Source organism: Caloenas nicobarica, chromosome 1 (genome assembly GCF_036013445.1).
Source record: "Caloenas nicobarica isolate bCalNic1 chromosome 1, bCalNic1.hap1, whole genome shotgun sequence".
Classification (NCBI taxonomy): domain Eukaryota; kingdom Metazoa; phylum Chordata; class Aves; order Columbiformes; family Columbidae; genus Caloenas; species Caloenas nicobarica.
In genome coordinates, this window is record NC_088245.1 from 114020784 (window position 1) to 114047984 (window position 27201).

The following is a 27201-nucleotide window of genomic DNA, read 5'->3' on the forward strand; positions in this document are numbered from 1 at the left end:
TGAAAGACTTCAGTGAAGACTCTTTGGAGTAGCAATAGAAAATAATGAGAAGCTGCTCTCATCTGATCATAGGCTGACCTTCAGAAAAAAATACCAATATACGCAACTCAAACCAAATTGTTTAATCTGACTCATGCTGTGTGAATAAAATATCTGCAGAAGTCAATTTCAAAATCAGAAAGGATCCTAAACAGAAGGAACTTAAGGCTCCCTCTAAGTCATGCTGAATGAAGAAAAGAAATGAACGGTCAGTTTTATAAGGGAATGGAATGATAGCAAACATATAAAATGTTACTATTGCTATACGTTACTCCACCTTCATTCTGAAGATTCATTCCTTGAGAAGTGATAAAGGCATGGTAACAGTACTAAATAGCAATTATTATTTTTATAGTTTATAATAATTTTCAAACTAGAATGTAATTCATCACAACCTACTTGCACAAAAGGGCTGTTAGCTTTCTGCCAGGAAATCTTAAATTAGAAAACATCCATTAGAAGGCAAATTAATTTGCATCAGCTTTATTCCATAATTAAAATCTAACATTAAGGGGTCTTAACAGATGCTAATATGCATAATATGTAACACTACCAATCTAATGTTTTTAACTTTGCCCAGTAATATGAAAACAAACCCTTCATATAGTTCAGCTGCATAAATTTTTTTAAAAAAAAGGAACAATAAAAAATATTTTCTGCTCATATTTGTCAAAAGATACTGGTTGTACATGTATTACCCATTTATATTTGTTTCCATATAACAACAAACTACAAACTTCTCACTTAAAGGTGGGCAGCTGTTCTTAAGTACCTTAACTCATGAGAAATGGGTCACTTCTCTTTTTGGTTCTGTCAGATGATGGCTCATTTGTCAAAATGCTCTAGTTACAGCTTCAATGACCACCTCAGAGTTTAGAGCCAGTGAAATGGAAAATAAAAGGAAAAAGTTATACCAGGAGCAGGAAAAGCCATGCCACCAGAAGAGCCCTGCTTTTTTGCATATTGCCAATGTGCAAGAATTAGAAAGACTTTCTGATTCAGAGACAGGAATGCCGGTATCTAAAATTCCATGAAACTATAGACACATATATAAATTATGTTAGTTCTTGCATCAGAAGACCCGTAAGAGAATTGAGTTACCTTAGTTACTGAGACATTACTCTTTCTAGAAATTATGGAGAAGAGGTATACCAGGTAATTAACTATAACACCTTTTCCACAATGCTTTCTTATATTGGAAAAAATAGAGTGACAAGAAAAGGTGGATACTGTTAGTAACCAGCCTCTTCTCGGTCTGAAAAAAATCTGAAAAAACCCAAGCAAATTCCTGCCAATTTTGTCAAATCTTTCACATGGTCTCCTAAAACAAAAGTGTCTTCCCATTCTTTGTCCAGTCTGCCAGTGAAAGTGATGAGTAGGGAAGGCTATTACCACTAATTTTGACAGCCTTTCTTCCTTAGAGCAGTCAGCCAATGCTGTGCTTCCCTCTCTAGAAATGACCAGCTGCCTGTGCTTCAGACCAGAATCCAAACTACTCAGAAGACTACAAAATTAAGATTCAGAGCAGATTTTTTTTTTTAAATCTCTGGATTAATTATGTCAGTTGGAGTAAGCTGCTTGTGAACTGCAGGGACTTAGCTAACACATGAACTACATAAATTCTTTGGAAGAGAAAAAAACCCATTTGACTTTTTAATCACTACAATATTATGTATTAATTACCTTGCTTTAGTTCCCTCAAAAAAATGCATCGACTTCAGTATTTTCAACTACAGAAAGCATGGCAATATTAAGGAAAAATTTCCGTACCACTTTATTAAAACTTAATACGGCATTACTTTTTTTTTGGGTTGGGGGGGGGGGCGTGCAAAAAGGAAAAGCAAATTAAGGCTTCTGAGGTCTAGGGTTCTGTGAAATCTGAGGATAACACCTGATGTCATCTTTCTCTGGGTTGACTCCGTAGCTAAGACACTTCAAATAATTGCTTGCTCCTCCTTATATTCAGTTTTGGGTACAGTCTCCCTTTCCTCTTCTCACAAAATTCTTATTACATTCAGTTTTATCCAAAAAAATCAATGATAGGATGATGTTTCTGACGCCCGAGGTCATATCTTGTCATGTTTCCATTTGCCAATCAATATCAGAGTAGAGTTTACAGTGCAGAAGGTGTACAACAGAATAAACCACAGGAGTAACAGTTTCCGCTGGTGACTGGGAGCTGTGCTTCAAAGGCTTGTAGTGCAATTACCGTCTGCTCAGAGCAGTCAAGTCACGATGTTGTGGGGGGTAATAATTTACATGTCAAAACAGTAAAGAAGTATTTTTCATGCTTAATCAATAGGAGTGGAGGTTAAATATTATACACTTCAAATGGAGAATGGAGATGAGAATCTGAAGTTCATAATCATTCTAATTAGAGATTGGGTACGACTAAAAGGCACTGAGGATTACACTGTAATGTAACTCTGCAAGATGAAGTTGATTCGCATTTAAAGAGTGTACACACTTCAGTGGGTAAAGGAAAATCCTTAAAAATATAAGGAAGTACAAAAATGAAGCAGTTTTAATTAGATTTCCTTGGGAAAAAAAAAGCAAAACAAAACAAAAAACCCCCACCTTTTAATTCTAATCCCTGAAGTGGTGTTTCATGTACTATTCAAAGATGGTCTAAATAATGACAATATACTTTCCTCATCCCTCTCAGTTCCTGGCAAGAAAATATGAATCTGAGAAGAGGCGATACAGACTAGGCCTTTAACACACTAGAAAATCATATGGAAAGTGCTAAGGTGACTCACAAGGCTGCACATTAAAAGACTTTAAAAATACAATGCTTGCCTGCAGTTTCACATCAGCAGGCTCATCTTAGAAACCTATTAAAATCCATTTCTTTTCAGAGTGGACAAATTTAAATCTTTCTTTTCATCTTTTACAGGCAAACATATGTACAATGTGCATATAGCACTTCAGTAGTTTTATGTCATTTTATTTCTCTTTTATATGGCAGCCCACATTTAATGCCATCATTTATTACTGTCTTTGGAAGTGCCCTTCGTCCTGATAAACTCATAATTTTCCTTAACACTCACTTTTGGAGCTGTCATCTGTGCTTTGATGAAATGTATGTATTTGAGTGGGGAAGTTCAGATGAGGAATGGTGTTTTCTTTAGTTTGGGAAGGTTTTCAGTACAATTTAGTGAAGCATAATGAACTCACCAAAGATGGGTTTAGAGTTTTGAAAAGCTATGCATCTAACCTAAGTAAGTTGTCCTTGTCCTTGATTTCATCGTGTGGTCAATGGAGGAAAGCTGACATTTTCATGATGAGGACAAACTGCTTTTTAGAGGTACCTCTCTCTTACCCTTGCCATTCACTCATTTGTAGCAGAAGCTTCAGCCATGAGTTCTGATTAGATGCTTAAATTCAGCAGCAATGAATTCAGTTAAATGTGGGAGGACTCACATTCTACTTTCTGCACTTTTCCTTTGGGATGTATAACTGCTTCCTAGCTGGAGAATCAGCTTTGAACTGAGGCTGAGGTTGTCTTTTCCATTTAATTTCTTATTTTGTTAACAATTTAATCATTTAGTAACACTTCAGTAAGAGGGAGGGGAAATAACTAATGACAAAAATGTAATTATGAAGGTACTATAAGAATTATTAAAGAATGGAACAAAGTTCATTTTGAAGTCAATATATATGTTTGATGAATAAAATGTGCATTTCCTGATAGATTTTGGTGAAAATGGTGTATTTGATACGCTCTTCCAACTCCTCTGCCCCCAGTTCATGATCAGAGATAGTAATCATGTCTTTTAGAGCAATTTTTGCTTTTGCACTCTAAATGTGTAAATGAGCTTTGTAATGAATAAATGTATAAACCTCACTAACATTATCTGCCCTGCCTAGACAGAAACACATGGCAAAAAGTACACCAAAAAAAGTACACAATCAATATTTTACAGAGAACTTATCTAAACTGTGTAAAGTGCCCTAGGAAGTGGTCCTTCAGTCAGCACTGAATGTGCAATGTCTCCAGAATGCATATACCCACAACAACATCCCAACTCTGTGCCAGGCAAAGCAGTTTCTCCTTGGAGGAAAAGCTTATCAACTGAAGTGTGCTGCTATGATAACACACTTACACTGTTTTGAGAATCCAAAGCACCTCCCACCTCTGCTGCTTTATCACATATGGATGTACAGCCCCAGGATTGCTCACTTCATGAGCAGTCTATCTTTATAGTATTCAAGCTTCCTTTCTCAAAACTAGTATCTGCTTTTAGGACCAATCAATAATCTAAATAACTCTTGACCATTTTGGCGTGATGTACTAACTTCTTCAAATCATGTGACCCTAGCCATCCCAAATTAAAAATGCATCTCTAGATTTTCCTCTCTATTGAAAGAACAGGCTTCGTACAGCAAACATACAAGAGCTAAATCAAATTTTCAAATTTTATAAATGCCATGTAGCATAAGCTGTTTTTTTGCCTTCTGTTACTAAGCAAAATTGTACCATTTCCCCATTTTCTTCTGTTCTCCCAAACTGATTTTTCTAACTTCAGCTACACAAGAAACTGTATCACCGAGCAAACAAAAAGATTAAGGTTCAAGTTGCAAACAAGGTTACTGAGAGGTATTCGGATCACTACAGGAAGTATAGCAGCTTTCATTTAATTACCCAAACATAAGTTGGTAGAAGCATTAGTATGTAGCAATGAAAAAGTGCAGCGCGGTCAAGGAAATTGAATCAAACTGACCAGAACGATGAGTTCTGGTCCTGTAGGAACAGGACAGAGGTGCATGCAGTAACATGCCGCTCTGTGTTATCATTAAAATCCTTAAAATCCATTTCCATTTTAGCATTACTACAATGATAGCACAAAAATAACAATACAAATGAGATAATGGAATGGAAAAAAGTGAGCTGATTTGTGTTTAAATCCAATAAAAAAGAGATGCTAACGGATGGCTAGGAAAAATAAATGACGATGGTTTTTAGAACGCTGATTTTTCTGGTCTGTTTTTTTAAAAAGTGAAGCTTTAAACCCCTAGTTTCTTTTTTAATATATTACAGTTAACAGAAAGGAGCTGGGCAAAATAATAGTGGATTGTATTCTGTTTTCATTGACATTATGGCTACAGTTATGGATTGATTTCTCTGTTTTTCCAAGAAAGTTCTCTTTTTATGACCTTTCTTTTTAATCCGTAAATCAGAATAACATAAGCAGAAATAAAACAGTAATATAAACTTTCACAGTTGAAAAGAAATACAAATAATTTCTCTTTAACTAGCAAACAGTTCTTATACTAATTTCAGACTAATTTCTGTTCCACAGAGCCATAAAAAAACAGTGCATTCAAAGTGGCCAACTATTATAGGTTAAAAACAAATTAACTGGAAAAAGTATTTTAATTATGGATTGTGTCATCCCTGAAAACATAGTTAACAACCCAAGAAAGTGATCAACACTATAAAGAGATATCAAAAACTAAAAAGATAAATAAAAATCTTGATGTTTAAATTACAGTTGTATTATGTTGTCCTATAAATAAAACATGTCTTTAGCAATCATGCAGGGAGGAAAAACAAAAAACAGGCAAAGGCTTTGACTGATCAATGATCCAACTGATCAAATGATGATTTTAACAAACCTGATCAGAACTGCTCTCCACCTTCTGTACAAGGTTGTCCCAGCGCTGGGAAAAATTTTCAAGACGACTTTCCAGCTTTTGAGCCACTGCTTTATTTTTCACAGCTACAAAGAGATCTTGGCTGAGTGACTTCAGCTTACTCATCATTTGCCTTTTCATTTCTAGATCTCCTTTTAGCATCTGTTAAATAAAGGAACAGCAGAAGGAACAGTAATTCACACAGGAAAAACAAAACAAACGAAACACCACCATAAACAACCTACCAGAAAAAACCAAAACCAACGTCAACTCTCAACAAACCCAACAAACTTAGAAGAAAAATCCTAAAGAGTGCATCATAAAGATCCAAAAATCAATAAGCATATTTCATACAAACTCCTATACTTCCATGCTCTTGTTACTATAAAAACTGCTGGTAGAGCTGACATCATGGAATGGACACATCCCACTTCACAGAGCAATATAACATCACAGGTGGAGCAACTCTAGCAGTCACAGCATGCCTCAGGTGACAAGATAAATCAAAAAGCTAACAGCTGTGTCACATTAATAACCTTATAACTACACTAATGTTAGCAACTATATCAAAATTCCAAACAATATTTCTTTAAAGTTTTGTTGTGCTTCGTCATATATTGCATATTAAAACTCACTGGGAAAAAAACCTGTTTCTAGAAGAATAATATTTGATCCCAAACCAGGATTAAAAAAAACCCAAACAAACAAAAACAAACCACCACCACCACCACAAACAAACAAACGAACAAAAATGAAAAAAAACAAACAACAACAACAACCACCAAACAAAAACAAACAAAAAAACCCTCAAAGAAAATAAGTTTGATTTTGGCACTATTGAAGAATCATATATTTCTCATCTTCCTCAGATCTTGGCTCTTGTTACATGGCAGTAACCTCCCAGGGGATGGGGAAGCCTTGGCAACCCCAGGAGCTCTGCTGAGTGCCAAGGACAGGGCCCTGCAGCTGGAGGCCTGGAAACTCTCACACACAACAGCTTGAACCCATGGATGCTAATGCAAAAGGAGAAATTGTCAGTCTTCACCTCTCTACTGCAGTAAACTGCCACGGGATCTCACCAAGGATGTATAGATCTTGAGATCTATAAATGCAAACTTCCCTATGAAGTAGGCTCTTTGCAGATCCAACAGTCATCCACAGCTCCAGGTCTCACCTGTGTTTATTTTTTAATGACTCTACTGGTTTACTCTATTGATTTTCATACCTTAAGCATTCATTCTCTACACCCTAACCTGTGCTAACCATGGCCAAATTTTGAACTCCTTGTGAAGCTGAGGATGGCAATCTAATCCTCAAGGCACAAAAGGGAAAATTAAACAAATATTTAGACAACAGAATTTAGTCTACGTACACTTTCCTGTAGCCTTGTCATCCAAAATTGCCATCTAAAATGCAGTTCAGTCAACAAAAGATTCAGTCTTTGTAATCGGTACTCTTCCATTCAGATGAGGTTTGAAACATCATAATTACTTATGCTAGATACAGTTAATATCAAAATTTAAATTGAACATGTCCCTAAGAAATAGCTGATAACACACTTTAAGAATCTGTTTGCACAGTAGCAGACCTAACAGAGGGAGCAGATTACATGTAAAACAATTTACATTTTAAAATTTCAAGGATAACTATATTTGAGCTTTTTTTTTTTTTTGGCCTACAGTGTCAGAAAAAGCTCATGTGAAAGTCACAGCAAACACTAATTGAAATAATCAAAAATGACACCCTATGAAACTACTAAACAACAGGGTTTTATTTCCAACCTCCACAGCTGACAAGAGCTGTATAATACACAAATGAGTGCGGCGTCAATCCCAGATACATGGAGTACAATCAGTAGGTAAAACACTAGGAAAAGAAGGATGCTAAAACTTTCTATGTCAAAGTTACTGCTCACTACTACCTAATATGCTTTTATGATAGCTACAGCTAACCTGTAAAAATATACTGTGGGATTCTGTTTTCACATTTTCTTACTGAAAGCCTGTCAATATGCTATATAAGCAATAATACACTCTACTTTGGTTTTTTTTCCAGTACAGAAATAGACCTAAGAGCTAGCAACAAGATATGTAATCTACAAATCTGCAAGAGAACAAATGGTACTCTTTGCTTTATGAAATTAATTATGAAATAACTCTGTCATAACTTCCATCAAGTGCACACTGTAAACTCTAATATTTGAACATTATAAAGTGGTTTCCTTATTTGTTGGCACTGTGCTTCTACTACTTGTTTTTTGTTTTCATGTTTTTCATTATTCCTTAAATACCAACAAAAACTTTGCTCATCATAATATTCTAAACAGCAACATCTGCTTTAAAGTAATTGGTTGGTTGCTAAAAGATTTGTTCCATTAAAAGTACTGTAATATCTAATTTATCTCTTCTAATAAGTAAAGAAACTTGCATTAAGTGAAGAAAGAGAAGATTTAACTCTGTGTTAATGGAATACTTACTATAAATATATAGACCTAGATATTGTATACCTTTGAAGTAGATCTCAACATGTTTTATGAAAAAGAGGAGTACCATCACCGCCGTTTTACAGGCTGCAAAACTGAGGCACAGGACATAAAAACAACCTATCGAGCCTGAGACAGAAATGGCAGTAAAATTTCACCTCAGTTTGTCCACTTATGTGTACATTTTCAGTGGATCACATCCTCCAGCTTAGTCCATGCTCTCTGTCACCCTTTGCCTTGTGTAAGAATTCAGATACAATTATAGTGAAAGTGAATAAATGGTATGTGGAATTTTTTTTTAGAAAGCAACAGCTATTTTAAGGAAATATTTTTAGAGCTAGAGAAACTACCCATCAACATCAGGAAAAAAAAAAAAAGCCAGTATTAATACATGCACAAAGCAGTAAAGCCTAAACAGTTTTTCTGACCTTTAGACTAAGCAGCTCCCAAAAGAGCGTTAATGACAAAGAAGATAAAATGTTCACATACAAATACCAAATGAATCTTCTGAAACAGCCATCTGAGATTATTAAAACACACACATTTCTTGATAAAAACAGTTTTATCTGAACAAAAATTCTTACAAATAGTTATTATGGGTACAGTATATAAATTAAGAAGAAATCTAACTGACTTGATATTCATTTTAACACAACATCAGAACTGGGTGAACTACACTGAACAAAAATATATTTTACCCATTTGTTTCAATAATAATGAAAACGTGAGCACTAAAACTGAGGGAAAAAGGGGGACAACATCTCTACTGGGTTTACGTGGAAAGATTTTGGCACCTGTGGTATGCAAAAGTGGCTTCTGTGAGAAGAAACCAGAGGCTGCCCCCATATCAGATAGAACCAGCTCCAGACGGCTCCACAACAGACCCACCACTGGCCAAAGCTGAGCCCATCAGTGACTCCAGGGGTGCCTCTGTGATAATATCATTAAGAAAAGGTTAAAAAATGCTGCACAGCAGCTGTAAGAAAGGAGTGAGAAGAATGTGAGAAACAGCCTTGCAGACACCAAGGTCAGTGAAGAAACAGGGGAAGGAGGTGCTCCAGGAGCAGAGATTTCCCTGCAGCCTGTGGTAGAGAACATAGTGAGGCCAGCTGTCCCCCTGCAGCCCATGGAGGTCCACAGTGGGGCAGAGATTCACCTGCAGCCCATGACGGACCCCACAGCAGAGCAAGTGGATGTCTGAAGGAGGCTGTGACCCTGTGCTTTAACTTGCCTCCTTCTTCTTGTTTGGGAGAATCACATCTGAGAAAGAACCTACAGAAAACTAGTATTTGTTAATAATGGTGAGCCTGCAGTCAAATCATTACAAAGGATCAAATTTTGTGGAAAGTCATGTTTGTTTATACTATGTCAAATAATCAAAAAAAAAAAAAAATCTTCCAGCAATCCATGTATGAAGATTTTGATTCAGGAACAATCTCAATCTTTCTGATTACTTAAAATCTTTATTACTGTCTGAAAATACATGCATGCTGGCTACCATTTTAACAAATTTTGGCAAATGTAAACTTACTTTTAAGCAGTAGTAGTGCTTATTATCATAAATATTGTCTTAACTAAAACTGACAGTGTATTTCCTCCCACTTGAGAAACTGGAGGTAAAAACACTGTGGAGAAGACACTGATGTATTTCTGCATCAGTGAGCAGTAGCTAAATCCTGCTTCCTTCAGAAGTATCCTGAAATGCAAATATGCATGAAAACTACTGGCAAGTCTTTCTTATTTTACCTTATCTTTGCTACAATGAGATGTAATGATTAATATATGCAAGAATTGACATGTTTTTCATACTGTGAACAGCATCTCAACAGACCTGTTTCACTTCAGGCACTTTAGAAGGCTTAGGGCCTTGTAGGAGGGTTGTAGAATTTCAAATGAACAGTCATAATGCTAAATGGTTTAATAAAATACCTTCAGAAATTTCCTTCAGGCTTAAGAGACTGAGATCTGACTAAAGAACATGACCTTAATCTTGCCACATTGTGCCTACAAGACATACAGGAAAAATAGGCTTGAAGCTCTTATGCCGTATCACGATATCAAACCTAAAATTCCTGTTGGAAACAATTAGCTAACTGAGGGTGTGAGCTATAACATTGTTAAGAATATAAACATTTTTGTATTAGTAAAAGAATATATGTCGATTGCCTGACAGACTCACCTTTACAATTCCGGAATAGCTGGCCTAATTATCAAGGTGATTTTGTACCACAGCTTCTCCTTTACTACATCCAAACGTATCTCTGTGTCCAGAATAACATAGACCAAAAGGCAGGCATGATCTGCATGGCAGGGTCAGGACACCCTGATCCCATTTTTCCCTGTTTCTAAAAATCAGTCCAAGAGTGGAAGAATAGATTCCCTAACAAAAATTTTCATTAACAATGAAGATCCTATTTACAGCAACAAAATTTATCAAAAGCATGGACATGAATTTTTCTTTCCTCTAAATGCATAAACAGTCATTGTCACATATAAAACCAGCACATACCATACCATTTTCTCTACAAAGGTCCTAAGGCTATAAAACCATTTGCATGTCTAGGCTGTGACAAATTTTCCACCTCTACAGGCAGTCAGACCTACAGTCTCTCCATAAAGGGGATGCATAGCAGAGTATTTTCTGAAGAGTGATGTAGCAGACATGTTGAAAAGGGCACATTTTATGTATGTAACTAGATTCCCAAAATACAGTTCAGCTATAGTTGTAAAGTAGTACGAATGTCAGCTTTTCACAACTTTTGAGTCTTTAGCTTTTTCAAGTTCAAGGAATGCATAACAGGTTTTGCTGTATGAAAAGTACTTACTTATATGCATATATACTCAGTCTCACACATAATACATACATCAATAGTATGAACAAAGAAACTTTCAGTATATAAGTATAGAGATAAAGCCACCTGCACTCAGATTCATGAGTAAGAAAGCTGAACATAAAATAGGAGAATGAAAAATACATACAGCTATTTTACGTAGACTGATCAGCATTTCATTTTGATCTTTAAAGCCTGTTGTATGAATTTTGCTCACAGCATCCTCTTTCTCAGTAAGCCATGCATCAAAAAGGCACTGAAAGAAAATTGGAGAGAAGACAATGAAAAGTTAGGCCCTTCCTGGTGCAATTTTTTAAAGCGATGCTCCAATTTATAACTGCTAAAACTACTCACCTGCTCTTCTGCAAAGTGTTGCCATTTACGAAGAATATCTTGCAGAAGGACCCATCGGTCTTCTGTCCATCTGCAGATGGCTGCCCACCGTTTTCCAAAGTGCTAGAAAGAAAGAAACGCACAACAGAGGTTTGCATTTGTTTATTTTTTTTTTTTCAAAAAACAAAGCGGTCTGATTTTCCTATGGCATTACAAATTTTAGTGAAAACACTTTCATAATTCACTTTTAACAGTCTTAAGCCCTTAAAATATGTTGCATGTCAAACTGAAATGTATCTTATCACCATTTGAAATAGTATAAACATGGAGAGAAGAGGAAAAGCAATAGAGACAAACAAACAAACAAAACCAACAAACAAAAAAAGTCCAAACTTAGCAGTAATCTACAGACACATTATTTTACCATGAAGTCTCTGGCGCTCAAAACAAACTCAGTTTCAAAACTTTACAATGCCCAAACTATAACTACTTGCAACATAATTATAGTGGCCTAAACATGTGATCAAAGCCAAAGAGTAACACAACAGAACAAATCCTATTGAGGTTTCCCAGATATTTGTAGAATTTGCTACTATATACGTTTAAAAATTACACAAAATGCTGCCTTGTTCTGTTTCCCCTGTTTTAATTGAAATAAAGGATTATTATTTTATTTTAATTTCTTAGTAGTCTTTATTGAAAAATGCCTACGACAGGGGATAAGACTTAATACTGCTGTGATGGTGTAACATGATATAAAGCTTTTATTGCAACAATTTACAATTATTAATTATCCCTGAGCATCATAAGTAAATTATTCAGTTCTTCCCTCCCCCTAAAAAACCTGTAATATCTGCAAGATATTGTATACTGCTGCATTTTTATTTTTTCATCTATTTCAAAAGCATGTCTTGACAAAATGAAAAATAGTTTCCTACTTTTCTCATATTCATTAATTTACTCGATGATCCTTATGAGTCCCTTCCAACCTGAGATATTCTATTATTATATATTTTTCATATTTATATATTTTTCATAGGCATTATAATTTAATTTTAGCAAAAATGTAGCATCTAAATAGTGGATTTTTAAATCCAAGGGATTAAAATTCTAACTGTATTTTCTATCAGGAAGGACAGACTTTTACTTTCCACTGTCAAGGAAACAAAAGGTAAAATTTCAGGATGCCATTTGAATTTGTGCCTTTACCAATTTCATGTCAAAGTAAAAACTGAGCAGATGCCATGTTTTCAATTTAGTGAACACTAAAACCATAATAAATCTTGCAGATTAAACAGGTAGTTGTCATGTCATTTAGTTATATTAGATATTGGCTCAAATCCTAAAAATGAAAACTATCTCTAACTATATCTATCTCTAATCAACTAGCATATCAATATTAAAGACATGCAAATTCTTAAACAGCTCAAATACGATACACAGTAATGAACGGAAGTATTCCTTTTTAGTTGTTATAACTAGTTAACTACTGAAAAATACTGAAAAATGATTAAATGAAGTCATAAGAAGGGGCTTTTTGTTATTCTTTAACAAGGTCCAAGCCTCAGTATCATAGAATCGCAGAATACTTTGGGTTGGAAGGGACCTTAAGGATCATCTAGTTCCCACTCCCCCTGCCACGGGCAGGGACACCTTCCACTAGACCAAGTTGCTCAAAGCCTCATCCAGCCCGAACTTGAACACTTCCAGGGATGGGGCATCCACAGCTTCTCTGGGCAACCTGTGCCAGTGCCTCACCACCCTCATGGTGAAGAATTTCTTCCTTCTATTAATACCTAATCTAAAATCACCCTCTTTCAGTTTAAAGCCATTATCACTTGTGCTAATACTACATGGCCTTGCAAAAAGCCCCTCTCCAGCTTTCTTGTAGGATCCCTTAGGTACTGGAAGGCTGCTCTAAGGTCCCCCTGGAGCCTTCTCCCTTCCAAGAACAGCCCCAGCTCTCTCAGGTTGTCTTCGTTTTCCCTATTTGCCCTTTCTTCCTACTATCACAAGAGAAAAATCTATTAATTTGTAAAATTATATATATACAGATGGTGAGGTGAATCGCATTTGGTTGTTTTGATGCCCGATTTACATTAAAGTTTATGGATACTAATTATGTATTGCATTTTAAAAATACATTTACAGTTTTTACTGAAGGATTCATAAATCATTCGAAAGCAAAGGTTTGGGCACCTCTGATTTAGATTAATGATTTTAGAAAAATCTTTTCATGACCAGATGCCTCTCCACTGGTAATGTAGGTGTAGATCAGAACAAATTACACTGCACAAATTTAACCAATAGTTTGCACCTGCCCAACAGTCTGAATTCTCATACAAGTCAAATACAAGGTCTTTGACAAGAAAAAACATCTTGTTCAAACAGGACCTCCAAGAAAGAATGACTGGACTTTCATAGACGGAACATTTTTGTGAAGAAAATTTAATTTTTAAGGTGTGCAACACCATGTGTTATGCAAACTCTTACATCTCCACCTTGCAAAGGGAATTATACAATAGATACATACTTATATATATATATGCATGGATGCAGAAGAAAACTTTGCATTGTTGAAAACAGACATTAATCTACACAAACTAATATCAAACTATCTAGTACTAATTAATTATTAATTATTATCAAATAATCCAACATCAATTAATTACATGGGACAGACAACATATTTGAAATAAACTGAAAAAGAATATTTGAATGGATTAGGCTTTTTTTTTCTTCTTTTGAATCACTGCCCAAATACTGGTTATAGGATTATAAATACTATTTTTCTGAACTTTTCAACGAGAAACCCTAAATATTCTCTATTAGAATACAAAGCAAACTGAAATAAATTTCAGGTATACCACCCCATACAATACAGTACCATATTAGGTACTTGGGGAAGGAATATCTACAAAGTTCAGACTCGTGTGAGCTATAGACTCAGTCCTAGGACTATTAAATCTAAACTTACCTGGCTCCTTTTCTACCACTAACTGCAATTCAGGACAGTTCCATACGAATACGTACGATATATAACCACCCATTAATCAAGTAACTACACATAATGAATGTCCTAGTCATTGGTAAAAAACCATGATTTTCCTTGATTTCTATGACTGCAATAGTAACTGGCACACACATAGCTGTATTGTCACATATGTTCTCAGTTACTTAATTTCTCCATATGTGTCAGCATGTTGTATTTGTTTAAATTTATGCTAAACATACACTAAGCCTCAAGCTAGTTCCTTATTCTTATGTCTATGCTACTTTTTACATCAGACTTCTGTATCAGCATTCTTTTGATGTTTTATAAATAAAGCAATAAATCTTTTCTTTATAAAAAGTATTTGATAAAAACTCTTACACCTGAGTCATTTTTAAATATCTTGCATTCAAGTAGCTGACTTTTTTCTTAACAGTCCTAGCAAAGAAATACAGCTTATTCCCAACATCAGCAGTGACATCTTCATCAGCTTTCCTTTAACACTGTGATATACCTTGAAAAATACTTTCTGTTTGCTCATCTAGAAAACACCAAAACCTCAAGAGCACAAGATCAAACATCTGGCTTGGGATTTCCTGTAAGAAACACAGTGATTTTCATACTACAAAAGTTTTGCTACATCAGTAAAAAAATACTGTTTTCAGCATATGATACCAGAGAGCCACAAAACCTACCTCTTTTTTTTTGTCTAAATAGTTTGACAGGACATCTTATTTTAATAAAATAAATGATTAAGTAACTGTACTGATAAAAGGGTTGATACTGTGACTTGCCTTAAACCTGTTGTTTCCCATAAGAAATCATAACAACCATGACACTAAGATATATTGTTTGGTTCAACAGATTTAAGACACAAAGTTTGCAACTGAATCCAGAGTAAAAAGTAAAACGCCTCTTTTTATAGTCCCAGTTGGAATTTTCAGAGAAATCTGCATATAAAAGTTTTGTTGGTTTTTTTGGGTTTTGGTTTTTTTGGTTGGTTTTTTGGTTGTTGTTGGTGGTGGTTTGTTTTTGGTTTTGTTTTTTTTTTGTATTGGGAGTATTCTGAAAGAATATTCTTTATGACTACAAAAAGCAGAAGATAAAATATTCCTAGTCTGTAAAAAGGTCAAAGTAAGAAAACATGAGAATAGGAGAAGAAAAGTAAAATCAACACAACTCTTGGGAACCCTAGAGTGAAAGTATAAAAAGTGAAATAATGTGCTTCAAGTCTACAACTAATAGAAGAGGTTTTTTTGAAAGGTGTTTTTCTAATAAAGGCAGGCTATCCTCTCCTTAAAGAAATGAGAATTAGTGGAAATACGGTTTGTCTATATGCAAAATCAATCAAAACAAAACAAATATGTAGCACATTCACAGAATTTCTCCCATGTAGCGATAACCAGTGTGTGTAGTTCTTTAACGTTCTTCAGTTATTTTGATGTATTTTTACAAGAACTATCCATAAATCATCTTCAATCAAAGGACAGTACCCTGAATAATATGAATATATAATAGACAGTGTAAATTACACTTTCAGCTCCTTTCCCTCAGCAGGGGGGAAAGGCCATCAAGAAGAGTTTGACACATTTAATGCAGATCTCTTTCCAGGGCAGACCCTGTCCTGAAGCCTGGGGAGGGCTCTAATTTGAGATAGCCCACAAGAGTCCTTATGGGACCTATTGTTTGCTGGGTATAATTAGAGAAAAAACTCCCTGCCTTCATGGCTTCTGTATGTTATTTCTCTGGGCTGAAGATAATTTCCCACACTATTCTGAGAAACAAGTCAGACTACTTGAACAGATTTGCTAGTGTAAGTTGTCTGATTTTGTAGCACTAAATACAGATTTGAGCCTTACTCAGCAGCTGCCTTTCTGGTGAGGCTCTGGATTGAGCCTAACGGGATCTAGGAGTTACAATTTTAAATAGCCAGTTCCCAGCAGCAGCATAAACAGATGGAGCCTCATAACATGTCACAGACTGATATGTCAAGTAACCAAGTTATGTAAAAGTAGTTTTAACATCCACACGCACCTCCACTAGATGTAATCTCTCACGCTACCTCAGGGAAACCGCTGTTTGTAAAAGAAGCACTGTAATTGCATTTACTTTTATGTTCCCAAGCAAGGTTAACTTTTCTGCAGATAATATGTTTCAGGGGACACTTTTGGCTTCTATGCCATTAACTAAATCTTAAGAGCTTCTATAATGTTCATTTGAAGACAGTAGATTCTTGTCATCCTGTTGAGAGTTTTAAAATCTGTAAATGACCTTTCTATGGCTTTTAACATTGTTTTATGCAGATGCATGGATAAATACACGCATTATATAGATGTAAATCTATACATATGAAAATATTTCAGGAATCGACCATCTCAATCCTTTTCAAAAAGAAAGGCGTAACTGAATTGCAGCTGCTTGGAAAATGCATCCTTGACTGTTATACACTAATAACTGTTCACTTTCCTCCAAATCTGATTCTGACCAGTATCTCACTCAGGTGGTCTTATTAAGCTCTTTTGTCTGACAGTGTATGCTCTTGTTTTGTTCTCCTTTCAAAAAAGTCAGATTGTCAGATACATAATCAAGCTTTGACTTTGCTCCATGGTGCTTTTTGTCAAATTCTCTAATGGTCATGCCTACTAACACATCCTATCTCCTGTGCTTATATTTAGTTTGCAAATGACATGAAGAAAATAAAATAAAATAGAAATCCAAACAATCTTTCTGTACACTCAAAAAAAAGGAGATGTAACATTTTACTAGGATAGTACGTGGACTGTGGTAACTTAGTTCTCCTGAGCATAAAAGTATGAAAGATCGCATACCTCCCTGTTGCGGTTTAACCTGACAAGCAGCTAAACACCACACTCAGCTGTTCACTCACTCTCCCCCCAGGCCACTGGGATGAGGGAGAGAACTGGAAAAAAGGTAAAACTTGTGGGTTAAAATTAAGACAGTTTAATAGGACATAAACGGAAAATAATAATAAACAACAACGATAATAATAATAAAGGAATATATAAAACAAGTGATGCGCAATGCAATTGCCAACCACCCATCAGCCAATACCCAGACAGCTGCTGAATAGCAGCTCCCCCAGCCAGCTTCTCCTAAAATATACACTGAGCATGGCATCATATGATATTGAATATTCCTTTGGCCACTTTGGGTCAGCTGTCCTGGCTGTTTCCAGCCTCCCCAGACTCTTGTGCACCTGGCATGGTATGAGGAGCTCAAAAGTCCTTGACTGCTAACAACACCTAAAACATCAGTGTTATCAACATTATTCTCATACTAAATCCAAAGCACAGCACTATACTAGCTACTAAGAAGAAAATTAACTCTATCCCAGCCAAAACTAGGACAATCCCTAACACCCTAAACCCCATAGCTTTACATCTGTATTTTGTTTTTATTGCTATCTGTAATGTGGTACATATTGTTTGACTTCCAGAGCAATGGGATTATCGAACTTTTCTTTCAGATCTTCTCTAAGACAGTGTGATTCAATGAAGGGACTGAACAGCAGCTGGACTGTTCCACGCCACCCCACGCTCTGCTCAGAGCATGCCTGTGCTGCAGGCTACGCTGCCTCAGCATTTGCCTTACTGGAATCTTTCAAGGAATGTACTTTCCCAATGATAGTAATAATTGGTCACGCTTTATCACAATAAGAGGCACCTTCTCCACTAGTACAGTTATAAATGGTGTATTTCTATTATGTTCCATTTACACTTGTCATTATTTATGTTTCTTTAATGGGGTAAACATATTGCAGTAACGTTGGAGTTCTATTTCAGCTTGGATTCCAACATGGGCCAGCCACAGAAGTTGCGCAGGATACAAACGGTACCTCTGCAACCAGTGTAATAGGAGGGTGATGCAGCTGTATTGTCTGATGTGCTCTTAATTGTTCAGATATCTTTCTGAAGATTAAAGATCAAATGACTCACTTTTTCACACTATTAAAAAAATCTCAGTTGTACCTCTTCTAATTCATGAAGTGCAGTAAATATCAAATATCATTAATAATTTTCCCTTTTTTATTCTTCCCTTTTTCTGACATACTTTACCATAGGCCTCTTTGCAAGAAAGTACTGTTTGCCATCATAGAGTAATATCCTGGTTCAACCTTTTCCCATTCACTCTTGTATTTAATTTCATTTTAGTTCCTCTTCCATTCAAGATATTTTCCTAGTCTAGTTTAGCTTATGGAACCATGTACTGAACAGAATATAGGGAGCTGGCAAGAAGTTCTAGAAGGTTAATACTGTCTTGAACATGTACACCACATTTCTGACACTTAAGGTGACTCTAACAGGAAGTAATAATTGACAGACCAGTAGAGACTGCATTGTTACCTTGGCTGGGTTGTGCTCCCTGAGTGCCTAAGAAGTTGCAGTAAATTGAGACTTATTCTTGAAGTGGTAGTGCTCAGCATATTAGCAAAACATGTACTCCCTTCCCTAAATTCCAAACTAATTACTGATTCACTGGTATCGGTACCCTAATTAGCTAGATTCAAGATACCACACAGATATCTGTCTGTGCTACCACTATACCTTCCATCTGAAAGTATTCTCTAGAGAAACCTTGGGCTTTAATGATTCAAAAACCAGAAACCATTTTATTTTCTTAAGCAATGAAGCAAAATGAAAGTACTTTCTTCTTTCTGAAAGAGAAAAATAGAAGGAATCCTGGTCATAGTACTGTCACACCTATTAAGCAGTGACCCTGGAGAACTGATCACAAACACAGGAGTATCCTTCTTGATTTCAATCAATGTATCTCAACACTAATTATCCATTTAAGTTCATTCAGAAGTTACGGTAAGAACATTGCAATATAAATAATACAGTAACAGCAACTTTTTAAAGATACAAGTGAAATACTAAACTTTCTCACAATAAAAGCCAATATTTGACACATCTTTAGAACATCTTGGCTGCCAGCTTTATCACAAACGTATCACCAACATGTCATTCTTTTAAGATACTCAAGAAACGGTATGTAGAAAAGAGAATATATGGAAGTTTTTTTAATGAAATATAACAAGGGAAAGTGTAGAGTCTTGCATCTGGGTAGGAACAACCCCAGCTTCCAGTATAGGTTGGGTAACGACCTGTTAGAGAGCAGTGTATGGGAAAGGGACCTGGGGGTCCTGGTGGACAGCAGGATGACCATGAGCCAGCACTGTGCCCTTGTGGCCAAGAAGGCCAATGGCATCCTGGGGTGTATTAGAAGGGGGGTGGTTAATAGGTCGAGAGAGGTTCTCCTTCCCCTCTACTCTGCCCTGGTGAGACCTCATCTGGAATATTGTGTCCAGTTCTGGGCCCCTCAGTTCAGGAAGGACAGGGAACTGCTGGAGAGAATCCAGTGCAGGGCCACAAAGATGATGGAGTGGAGCATCTCCCTTATGAGGAAAGGCTGAGGGAGCTGGGTCTCTTTAGCTTGGAGAAGAGGAGACTGAGAGGAGACCTCATTAATGTTTATAAATATGTAAAGGGTGAGTGTCATGAGGATGGAGCCAAGCTCTTCTCGGTGACAACCAACGAAAGGACAAGGGGTAATGGGTGCAAATTGGAACACAGGAGGTTCCACTTAAATTTGAGAAGAAACTTCTTCATAGTGAGGGGGACAGAACACTGGAACAGGCTGCCCAGGGAGGTTGTGGAGTCTCCTTCTCTGGAGACATTTAAAACCCGCCTGGAAGCCTTCCTGTGTAGCCTCATCTATGTGTTCCTGCTCTGGCAGGGGGATTGGACTAGATGATCTTTTGAGGTCCCTTCCAATCCCTAACATTCTGTGATTCTGTGATTTTCGTCTGTTGATTGCTTAGGCTTTGGGTCAAAATGCAATTTAGAGCAGGTTTGGATTGCAAGGATATTGCTGCTAACTTCTCCAAAGTTCATTACTCTAGGAAGCCTTGTCTTAAGAATCCTAAATGATAAACCATTGTAAATAACATGAATACTGAAGAGGATATACACTGAAACAGAAAAATGAAACTAAGGACAGACTGAGATGATTCCCTTCATTTCCTAGGAAACACGTCCATGAGAAACTAATGGAAAAGAAATGATTACTTTCCATTGAAAAGTATTTTAGAAAAAACAGCATGTTCTTAACATTTCTTGATAACCTTTATTTGTCTACAAAAATACGACCCTGTACACATTCACTCTTTGGTTTTGCTTACTTTTAAAAAGTCCTGTTTCAATTTTGTGGGACCAGTGTTGCCATTAAATAACACACAGACTGGGCATTACCTAAAATAAATGTGCTCTTAAGCACTTGTCAGTGGATAATGGCACTGTATGTTTACTATAACACCAAAATGGAAGTTTCCAATCAGAATACTCCAGTCTCAATAACTCATACTATTGAATTGTGTAGAATCTTACATGTAATATCCTTTTCCTTAACTAGAACAGAGAATCGTGTTACTTCTGTCAGGAGTAATGAAATAAAGAAAAAGACTTGTCCTTAGATACATAAAATATGTTGATGCTGAAGGAATCACAAAACAAATAAAGTTTTTCTCAGATATTTCATTTTTCTGCAAAATACATGCAGTTATCCATCTCTGGATGACACGTCCTACAGAAATATTTAAGATCATCCTCAGAAATATCTCCTGAAATACACCCAATGCTACTAATAGTTCCTCGACCTTATTAACACTTAATGTCACCAACAGCTTTTTCTCTGAGAGACAGAAGTTTAGTCATTACCTGAAGCTGCTCTTCCAGTGCAGCAGTCGCTTTGTCTCCACTGTTTTCATCCACCACCACTACCATATGGGTTAGAGAATTCACCTTGACTTGTTCCTGTTCCAAATCTTCTTGAAATGCCTATAATTAAAGCATACGTGTTAGAAAATGTGTTCCAAATTCAGAAAATGCTGTGTGTTTGGAGTCCCACTGACTGATTAATGTGCATATCTAACCAGTTATGAGAACTTCCTATTTCTGTCAATACTAAGTAATTTAAACTTATTTTGTTACCTTAGCATACGTATGCTAACATAAAGATATTGGGCAGATTCCCAGTTCTTTCTCAAAAATAGTTTACTGTTACTCACATGTCCTAACTCTTCATGCAATACTTCAGGCTGAAAATTTAGCTTGAGAAAGCATTTGTTGAGTTTATACAGTAGACTTATAGATATCAGTAAAGCACATTTACATACCAATAGCCTAGAAATTTTAAATAGCAACTGGATAAGATTTTGTAATTCGTATTAACATTTTAAAATATTTTAATTTTGAAAAATTTATAAAAATATTAAAAATGATGCAGTTTTTCATTAAACAACTCCATACTATCTTCAGTTTGGCACTCCTATATTATTAATAACATAGGATGAAACTGCTCAGATGACTCAACGTTAGGAAACAAAGGCAGCACCCTTGTTTCACTTATGGCAGAAACCAGGAAACAGAGTCAAAGAGGCAGTTTATAATTTCTGAATGTCTGAGGAAAAAGCTTCCTTGCCTTTCTAGCTTTGGTACCCAGTTGCAGCTGTAAGCTGCAATAAAACTGAGGAAAAACTTTCACTGAGAAATAGTAAAATGCTAAAAGTGAAGAAACTTCTTTCAAATCTGTACAAATCCCTAACCTAGCCAAATTCCTGAATCTCTTCACATGTCTCTGACCCTCCCACAATTTCCTAGGCTTCATTAAATAGATCTAATCAATTTTTCCTTCTCTCCTCATGGCGCACAGAGAAGTGCAATGAGAAGTCTAGAGATATTCACTCTTTAGATGGTTTACAGCATATTCACTGTATGCTTAATCTCCCTCACAAAAAAAAAAAAAAAAGAAAAAAATAATGAGGTACTGTAAGGTACTGTAACGCCTTAGTAACACCCCCTTGGTGCGTTTTAGTGTCTCCTCTTGCTTTCTCCTCATTTCCCATGAAAGATGGAATCCCTACCTTGCTATAGTTTGCTAACAAAACCAGCCCAGCTCCTGTCAGACACTAGGGAACTAAGCAGCCAGACCTATTTGTTCCTTCTTTTGCTGAGATACAGTAAGAGGACAGATGACAAAGATGGAAAGAGAAGGACCTAAAGAAGTGTTGGTACTAAAATGTAAAGCCACAGAGAGGGCAATATTCAATTCCTTTTCATAACTTCTGTTACCTATCTCCAGCTTTATATTAGTGTATCAACAACCAAGTGTACATTTTTAACTCTCAATAGTTAACCACAGTTTAACATTACTGGATTCCGCATTTCTTAAATGCATGAAAGAATACCTCATCCCACCCCTCTGAAAAAAGCCAAGGTATCTATGACCACATCCTGCCTGACACATTTTTAGGTGTCTACAACTGGCTTCAAATCAATAGAAGAATGTGAGAAAACAAAGTCTGGGATTGTGCCCTCAAAATTTCAGCAGAGTGTTTTCTAGGGATTAGTACATATATAGTATAATAGTCACAGTCTGAAAAAATCACATGGCTAATCACATATGCCTTGTCACAATCGAAACCTTGGCTGTATTACAATGTTGAATTTCACTATATCAATTTTTCTGCTGCTTTTTTCAAGTAGAGTAATTCACTTAAGTGTGAAAAACAAGCACTTGCTGAAGATTAGGTGATGCATTTTAAATCTCTTTGGTAAAACATTTTACTTTTATTTGAAAATTAAAAAATAAAATGTAATGTGGCTATAGGCAATAGGAAAGGAATTCACAGACTAATTTGTTTTTAAGGCATAAATTCCTTACCCTAACATATTTAAGAGTTTTAGTTCCTTCATGGCCATATCCATTGAGCCAACATATCTATAAGAATCCTCCTTTTTCTGACATTCATGTGTGATTACCATCTGCTTCAAAAAGCTAGACTATAAAGCAGTTCTCAAGGACTGTGAAGTACACCAAATTGTTAGAGTAATCCCTGGAATTCAGACCTCTCAAATTTTTTATGACCCAACACTCTATCAAGGAAGAGGAGGCAGAGCACTCATGGATCAGACCATATAACACAGCTTGCTTCCCCTAGGTTCAATCCTGTCTATCAGTCATATGACAATAAATACATTCCTCTGTAAGTCTGTAGACAGGAATAAAGTGATTTTTATTTCTTGATTAGTGGGTGTTTGAGAGATGGCATCCCAGAACAAAACCAGAATCAGCAAAGCTCTGCAAGTGCAGGAGTGGAGGGCACCTTGGAAGTGGGAGTCTCGCACACAGTGTGAAAGATTTGAGAAGTCAGGGAACCGACAAAACCGGAAAGTTGAGTCATTTTCTAATCCCCAGACAGATTCAATTTGTCGTGAGCTAAAGGGCTGTTCTTTATAATGCATGTGTCTATTTTTACCATGAAATTCACTAGTGACAACTGTTGGTATACAGGAACTTGTTGAAACAGGAATCTACTGAGGGCAGTCTCAACACTAGAGCATGATTTATTCAAATCATTTAAATTGAAGTTTCTAATAGGTCTTCTGAACTTGTAGATATAGCAAATTTTCAGGGACTTAAAATGTAAAATGGTTATGCATGGGGATAGTAACAATACAAGCTCATAAAACTCCACAGTTCCTCTAATTCCTATTTATCAGATAAAAATTTATGTGATCCAAACATAATCTACTTCAAAGTTAATAAAAATACCTACTTAGGGTATCCAAACACCCAAAGACAAATCCAGCCTTGATATTTGAACAGGTAGGAAGTGTCTCATTTTACCTTTGCAATTAATTTGAAGTACTGAAAAATCCTAATACTAAAATTTTTCCATGACATTTTAATAAAAATTTAAAAGGCTCAGCCTTCTAGAAATGGTACAAATACCTAAGCAGCTTAGACTTTTTTAGAAAGCTAATGAAACTATAAAATCTACTAACTATAAATTGTATAATAATAATGCAGACTAATAAAACCAGTTCAATTAAAAGCACATTTTTTTATTAATTATAAATTTTCTAATATAGTATTCTGCTTAGACAGGTCAATAGTCCTCAAATTTTTATTGAAAAACAGCTTTCTCCCTTAATAAAATTAAAAAGAAGAGATACCTGCAACAGCAGACAAAATACATAAAATACTCCTGCAAAGACCAACAGTTCTTTACTGAAACGTTTGATTATAACTTCAAAACATATTGACTCTGCCAGATTTCTTACCAGAACTGTGTACCTTGCTAATAGCATAAAGTTTTTGAGAGTTCACTTCTATTTCAGTCCACTCAGAAAATTTTCTGTACAGTTAAAATATTAACATCATATACTACTGAACTAAGCAGCATGCTGAAAAGAGTATTGTGTGCTTTTTCTGGTCTCAGTGGTGAGTGCCATTCCCAATATGAGATATTGTTTGTTTGTTTGTTTGTTTTTGTTATAGGACCCAGCAGAGAAATTGAAGTGTCAGTCACAAGAACTCAAGACCAAAATTTAGAGACATCATTGAGAAAAGAAGCAGAATAAAAGAAATCAGATGCATGGAAGTTCTAAATTAAAGTCGGATAAATAACATAAAATTAAATATAGTGAAAAGTAGTTATGAATGAACAGATAACAGGGGAAAGTCCAAACAGTAAAGGTAAAGAGGAGAGTGAGACAGGATGACATGAAATCAAACCTATCATCTTTGCTGAAGTCTGTTTAATTTGAAACCATCACTGCCTTTAATATCTTCTAACTTCTGGTTCCTCCCATTAATTTCTGCAACATTGTTTCTGAGCTGTCCAGAGTCATGTGAGACTAAGAAAAATTGTTGGGGTATTGATTTTTGCTTTTTTGTTTGCTTATTTAATAATGAAACAATAACTGCGCTACTAAAATTCCATAGTTTTAATCCTTGTTATTGAAGGCAGCTTTGTTGCATACAGTACATAATAAAATTACCTGAAACATTCACACAATACTTAAAAGAATGGCAAATATTTTTTTCTTAGAGTTATGAATAAGAAAGACTATACCTGAATAGAATTTTCACTGAAGTTAAAAACTTTTTCTTTCCACCTTATTAACTAAATCATCTCTTGTACAGAAAATAGATTTGAAAAGCAATATACATAAGTAAATAATGATGACTAACTCATGACACCAAGAATAAAGAGCTAGTATGTGGGATAAGAAGATTTCTGCATGTCTTCACTCAGAATATTCAAAATACAAGGTAAATAACCATTTTTCTCGATATTAGAAAGAAACAGCATAGATGGCATAAATAAAATAATTACGTTTTACGTTTGTACTCAAATATGAAATGCATAGAAACAGGAACAAAGTTATTCAAGTCTTAGTTCTCATGTATTCAAAATCTTTCCGTTTTCTTTCTCTATCTACTGTTTCATAATTAACTGTTGTCTTTTTTTAAAAGGAAAAATTAATGTCAGAATATATGCTCAGCTAGCAAACCCACATACTGAAATGCATTGTCTCCTCACAGGGCAAGCACAGATAGCACAAAAAACAGTAGCAGGTGTAGAATTTGTATTTTTCTTCAGTAGCACTCCTTAATGAGAATTCAGAAAAATCACCTTTAACACAGAAGTGCGTCAAGCAGTCTTTTGCGGCTTTTGACCTCCTTTTTCAAAAAACTCTAAAAACTTGTTTTCAATTTGAATTGGTTTTTTAGGGGGATGACCTGCCCTCTAGAGCCTGGACTAGCATTGATATAGGCCATCAAGCATCAAATGTTAAAATATCTCAGGATGCTATGGAACTCAACTGCTTTGTACCACTAATGTAGAAACATTAACAGGTTATCACAGCAAATCTCCATGACCTCGCAAATCACCTATGCTTTCTGTATTGTTCTGTGTCGTGCTGTCATCATCACCATGTGTCACGGATACATATATATTTTAAAATTTAAATTAATATGAATCCAGACAATTCATTTAATTAAAAGAAACAAAGCTAGTAGAGAAATTATACAGTTTCTTTCTTTCTAATTTTCCCAAATAAATAATTATTCTCATAGAGGGTGGGAAAAGTGGCTAAATTTTCTCTTGCACTCTATTTATTAGTTTGTTGTTTTTCATTAATTAAATACAATACTAAAAAGTATTTTCTACAGTTAGAAACTAGAGCCTATTTTATAGTGCTGTACAGTTACATATTCAGAGTCCCAGGAATCCTAACAAGATATTGCAGTATAATTATGACTACTGGATCATTGCTACTACAGCATACAAGAAAAAAAAATGCAACACACAAAAATAAGAAAACACAGGTATTAAAAAAATCTGATATATTCTTACTGTACTGTATAATGAAACAATGTTACAGCTGCCCTACACGTTCTAGTACATTGTTTATATTTTTTTAAAAAGTGGGGTTTTTTTTTAAATCAGGATAAAAGTGAGAGTTGTGATAAAGTAAGTCTACAAAAGCTTGTTCATTGTACAAAACCATCAATATTAAACCATGATTCCATACTAGTTCGCTATGTTCTAATGGCAGGAGCAGAGTTTTTAAAATGCCAAAAACTGAATTTGTTTTTTATGCCTTTGGAAGCAAACCATACCTTATGCTCTTCTACTTGACGTTTTAGGTCGTCTAGATCTGGACCTAAGGGCTCTGAATCGATTGTCTTTGTCTTTTCCTCTGTTTTTGTCAGCCAGTCAGCTAACTGGGCTAGCTGCTGATTCTGCAAATCCATTAGGACTTTATGTAAACTGTAAAATAAAGAAATCAGAATTTCAATTTATACATGAAAGAAAACAACAGGCAGAAATATCTACCGCATACACTCTTAGCTGATTTTCATAAAGCTACGTCTCAAGCCAGAATAAAAAAAAAATATACACTTTTAGAATTTCAATACTACATATAATACCTTGTCTGTTGAAGTTTTTGCATCTAGTTGCATTTCTATTAGAGTTGCTTGGAAGTTCAAAATTTCTACATCTGATTGCT

The 27201-nt window shown here is 35.6% G+C and overlaps 1 protein-coding gene across 10 annotated transcripts in view; it reads right to left on the reverse strand.

Annotated features, from left to right (window-relative positions):
* The window catches only part of DMD (dystrophin), a 1281342-nt gene that overhangs the window by 763649 nt on the left and 490492 nt on the right, over positions 1-27201 (reverse strand). For all 10 annotated transcript variants that reach the window (XM_065627016.1, XM_065627025.1, XM_065626998.1 and 7 more), the window contains 5 exons: positions 26810-26960; positions 21052-21171; positions 11344-11445; positions 11138-11245; positions 5659-5838 (listed from right to left, as the gene is read on the reverse strand). In XM_065627016.1, coding sequence (XP_065483088.1) covers positions 5659-5838; positions 11138-11245; positions 11344-11445; positions 21052-21171; positions 26810-26960 — 661 coding nt within the window. The remainder of the gene's footprint in view (positions 1-5658; positions 5839-11137; positions 11246-11343; positions 11446-21051; positions 21172-26809; positions 26961-27201) is intronic.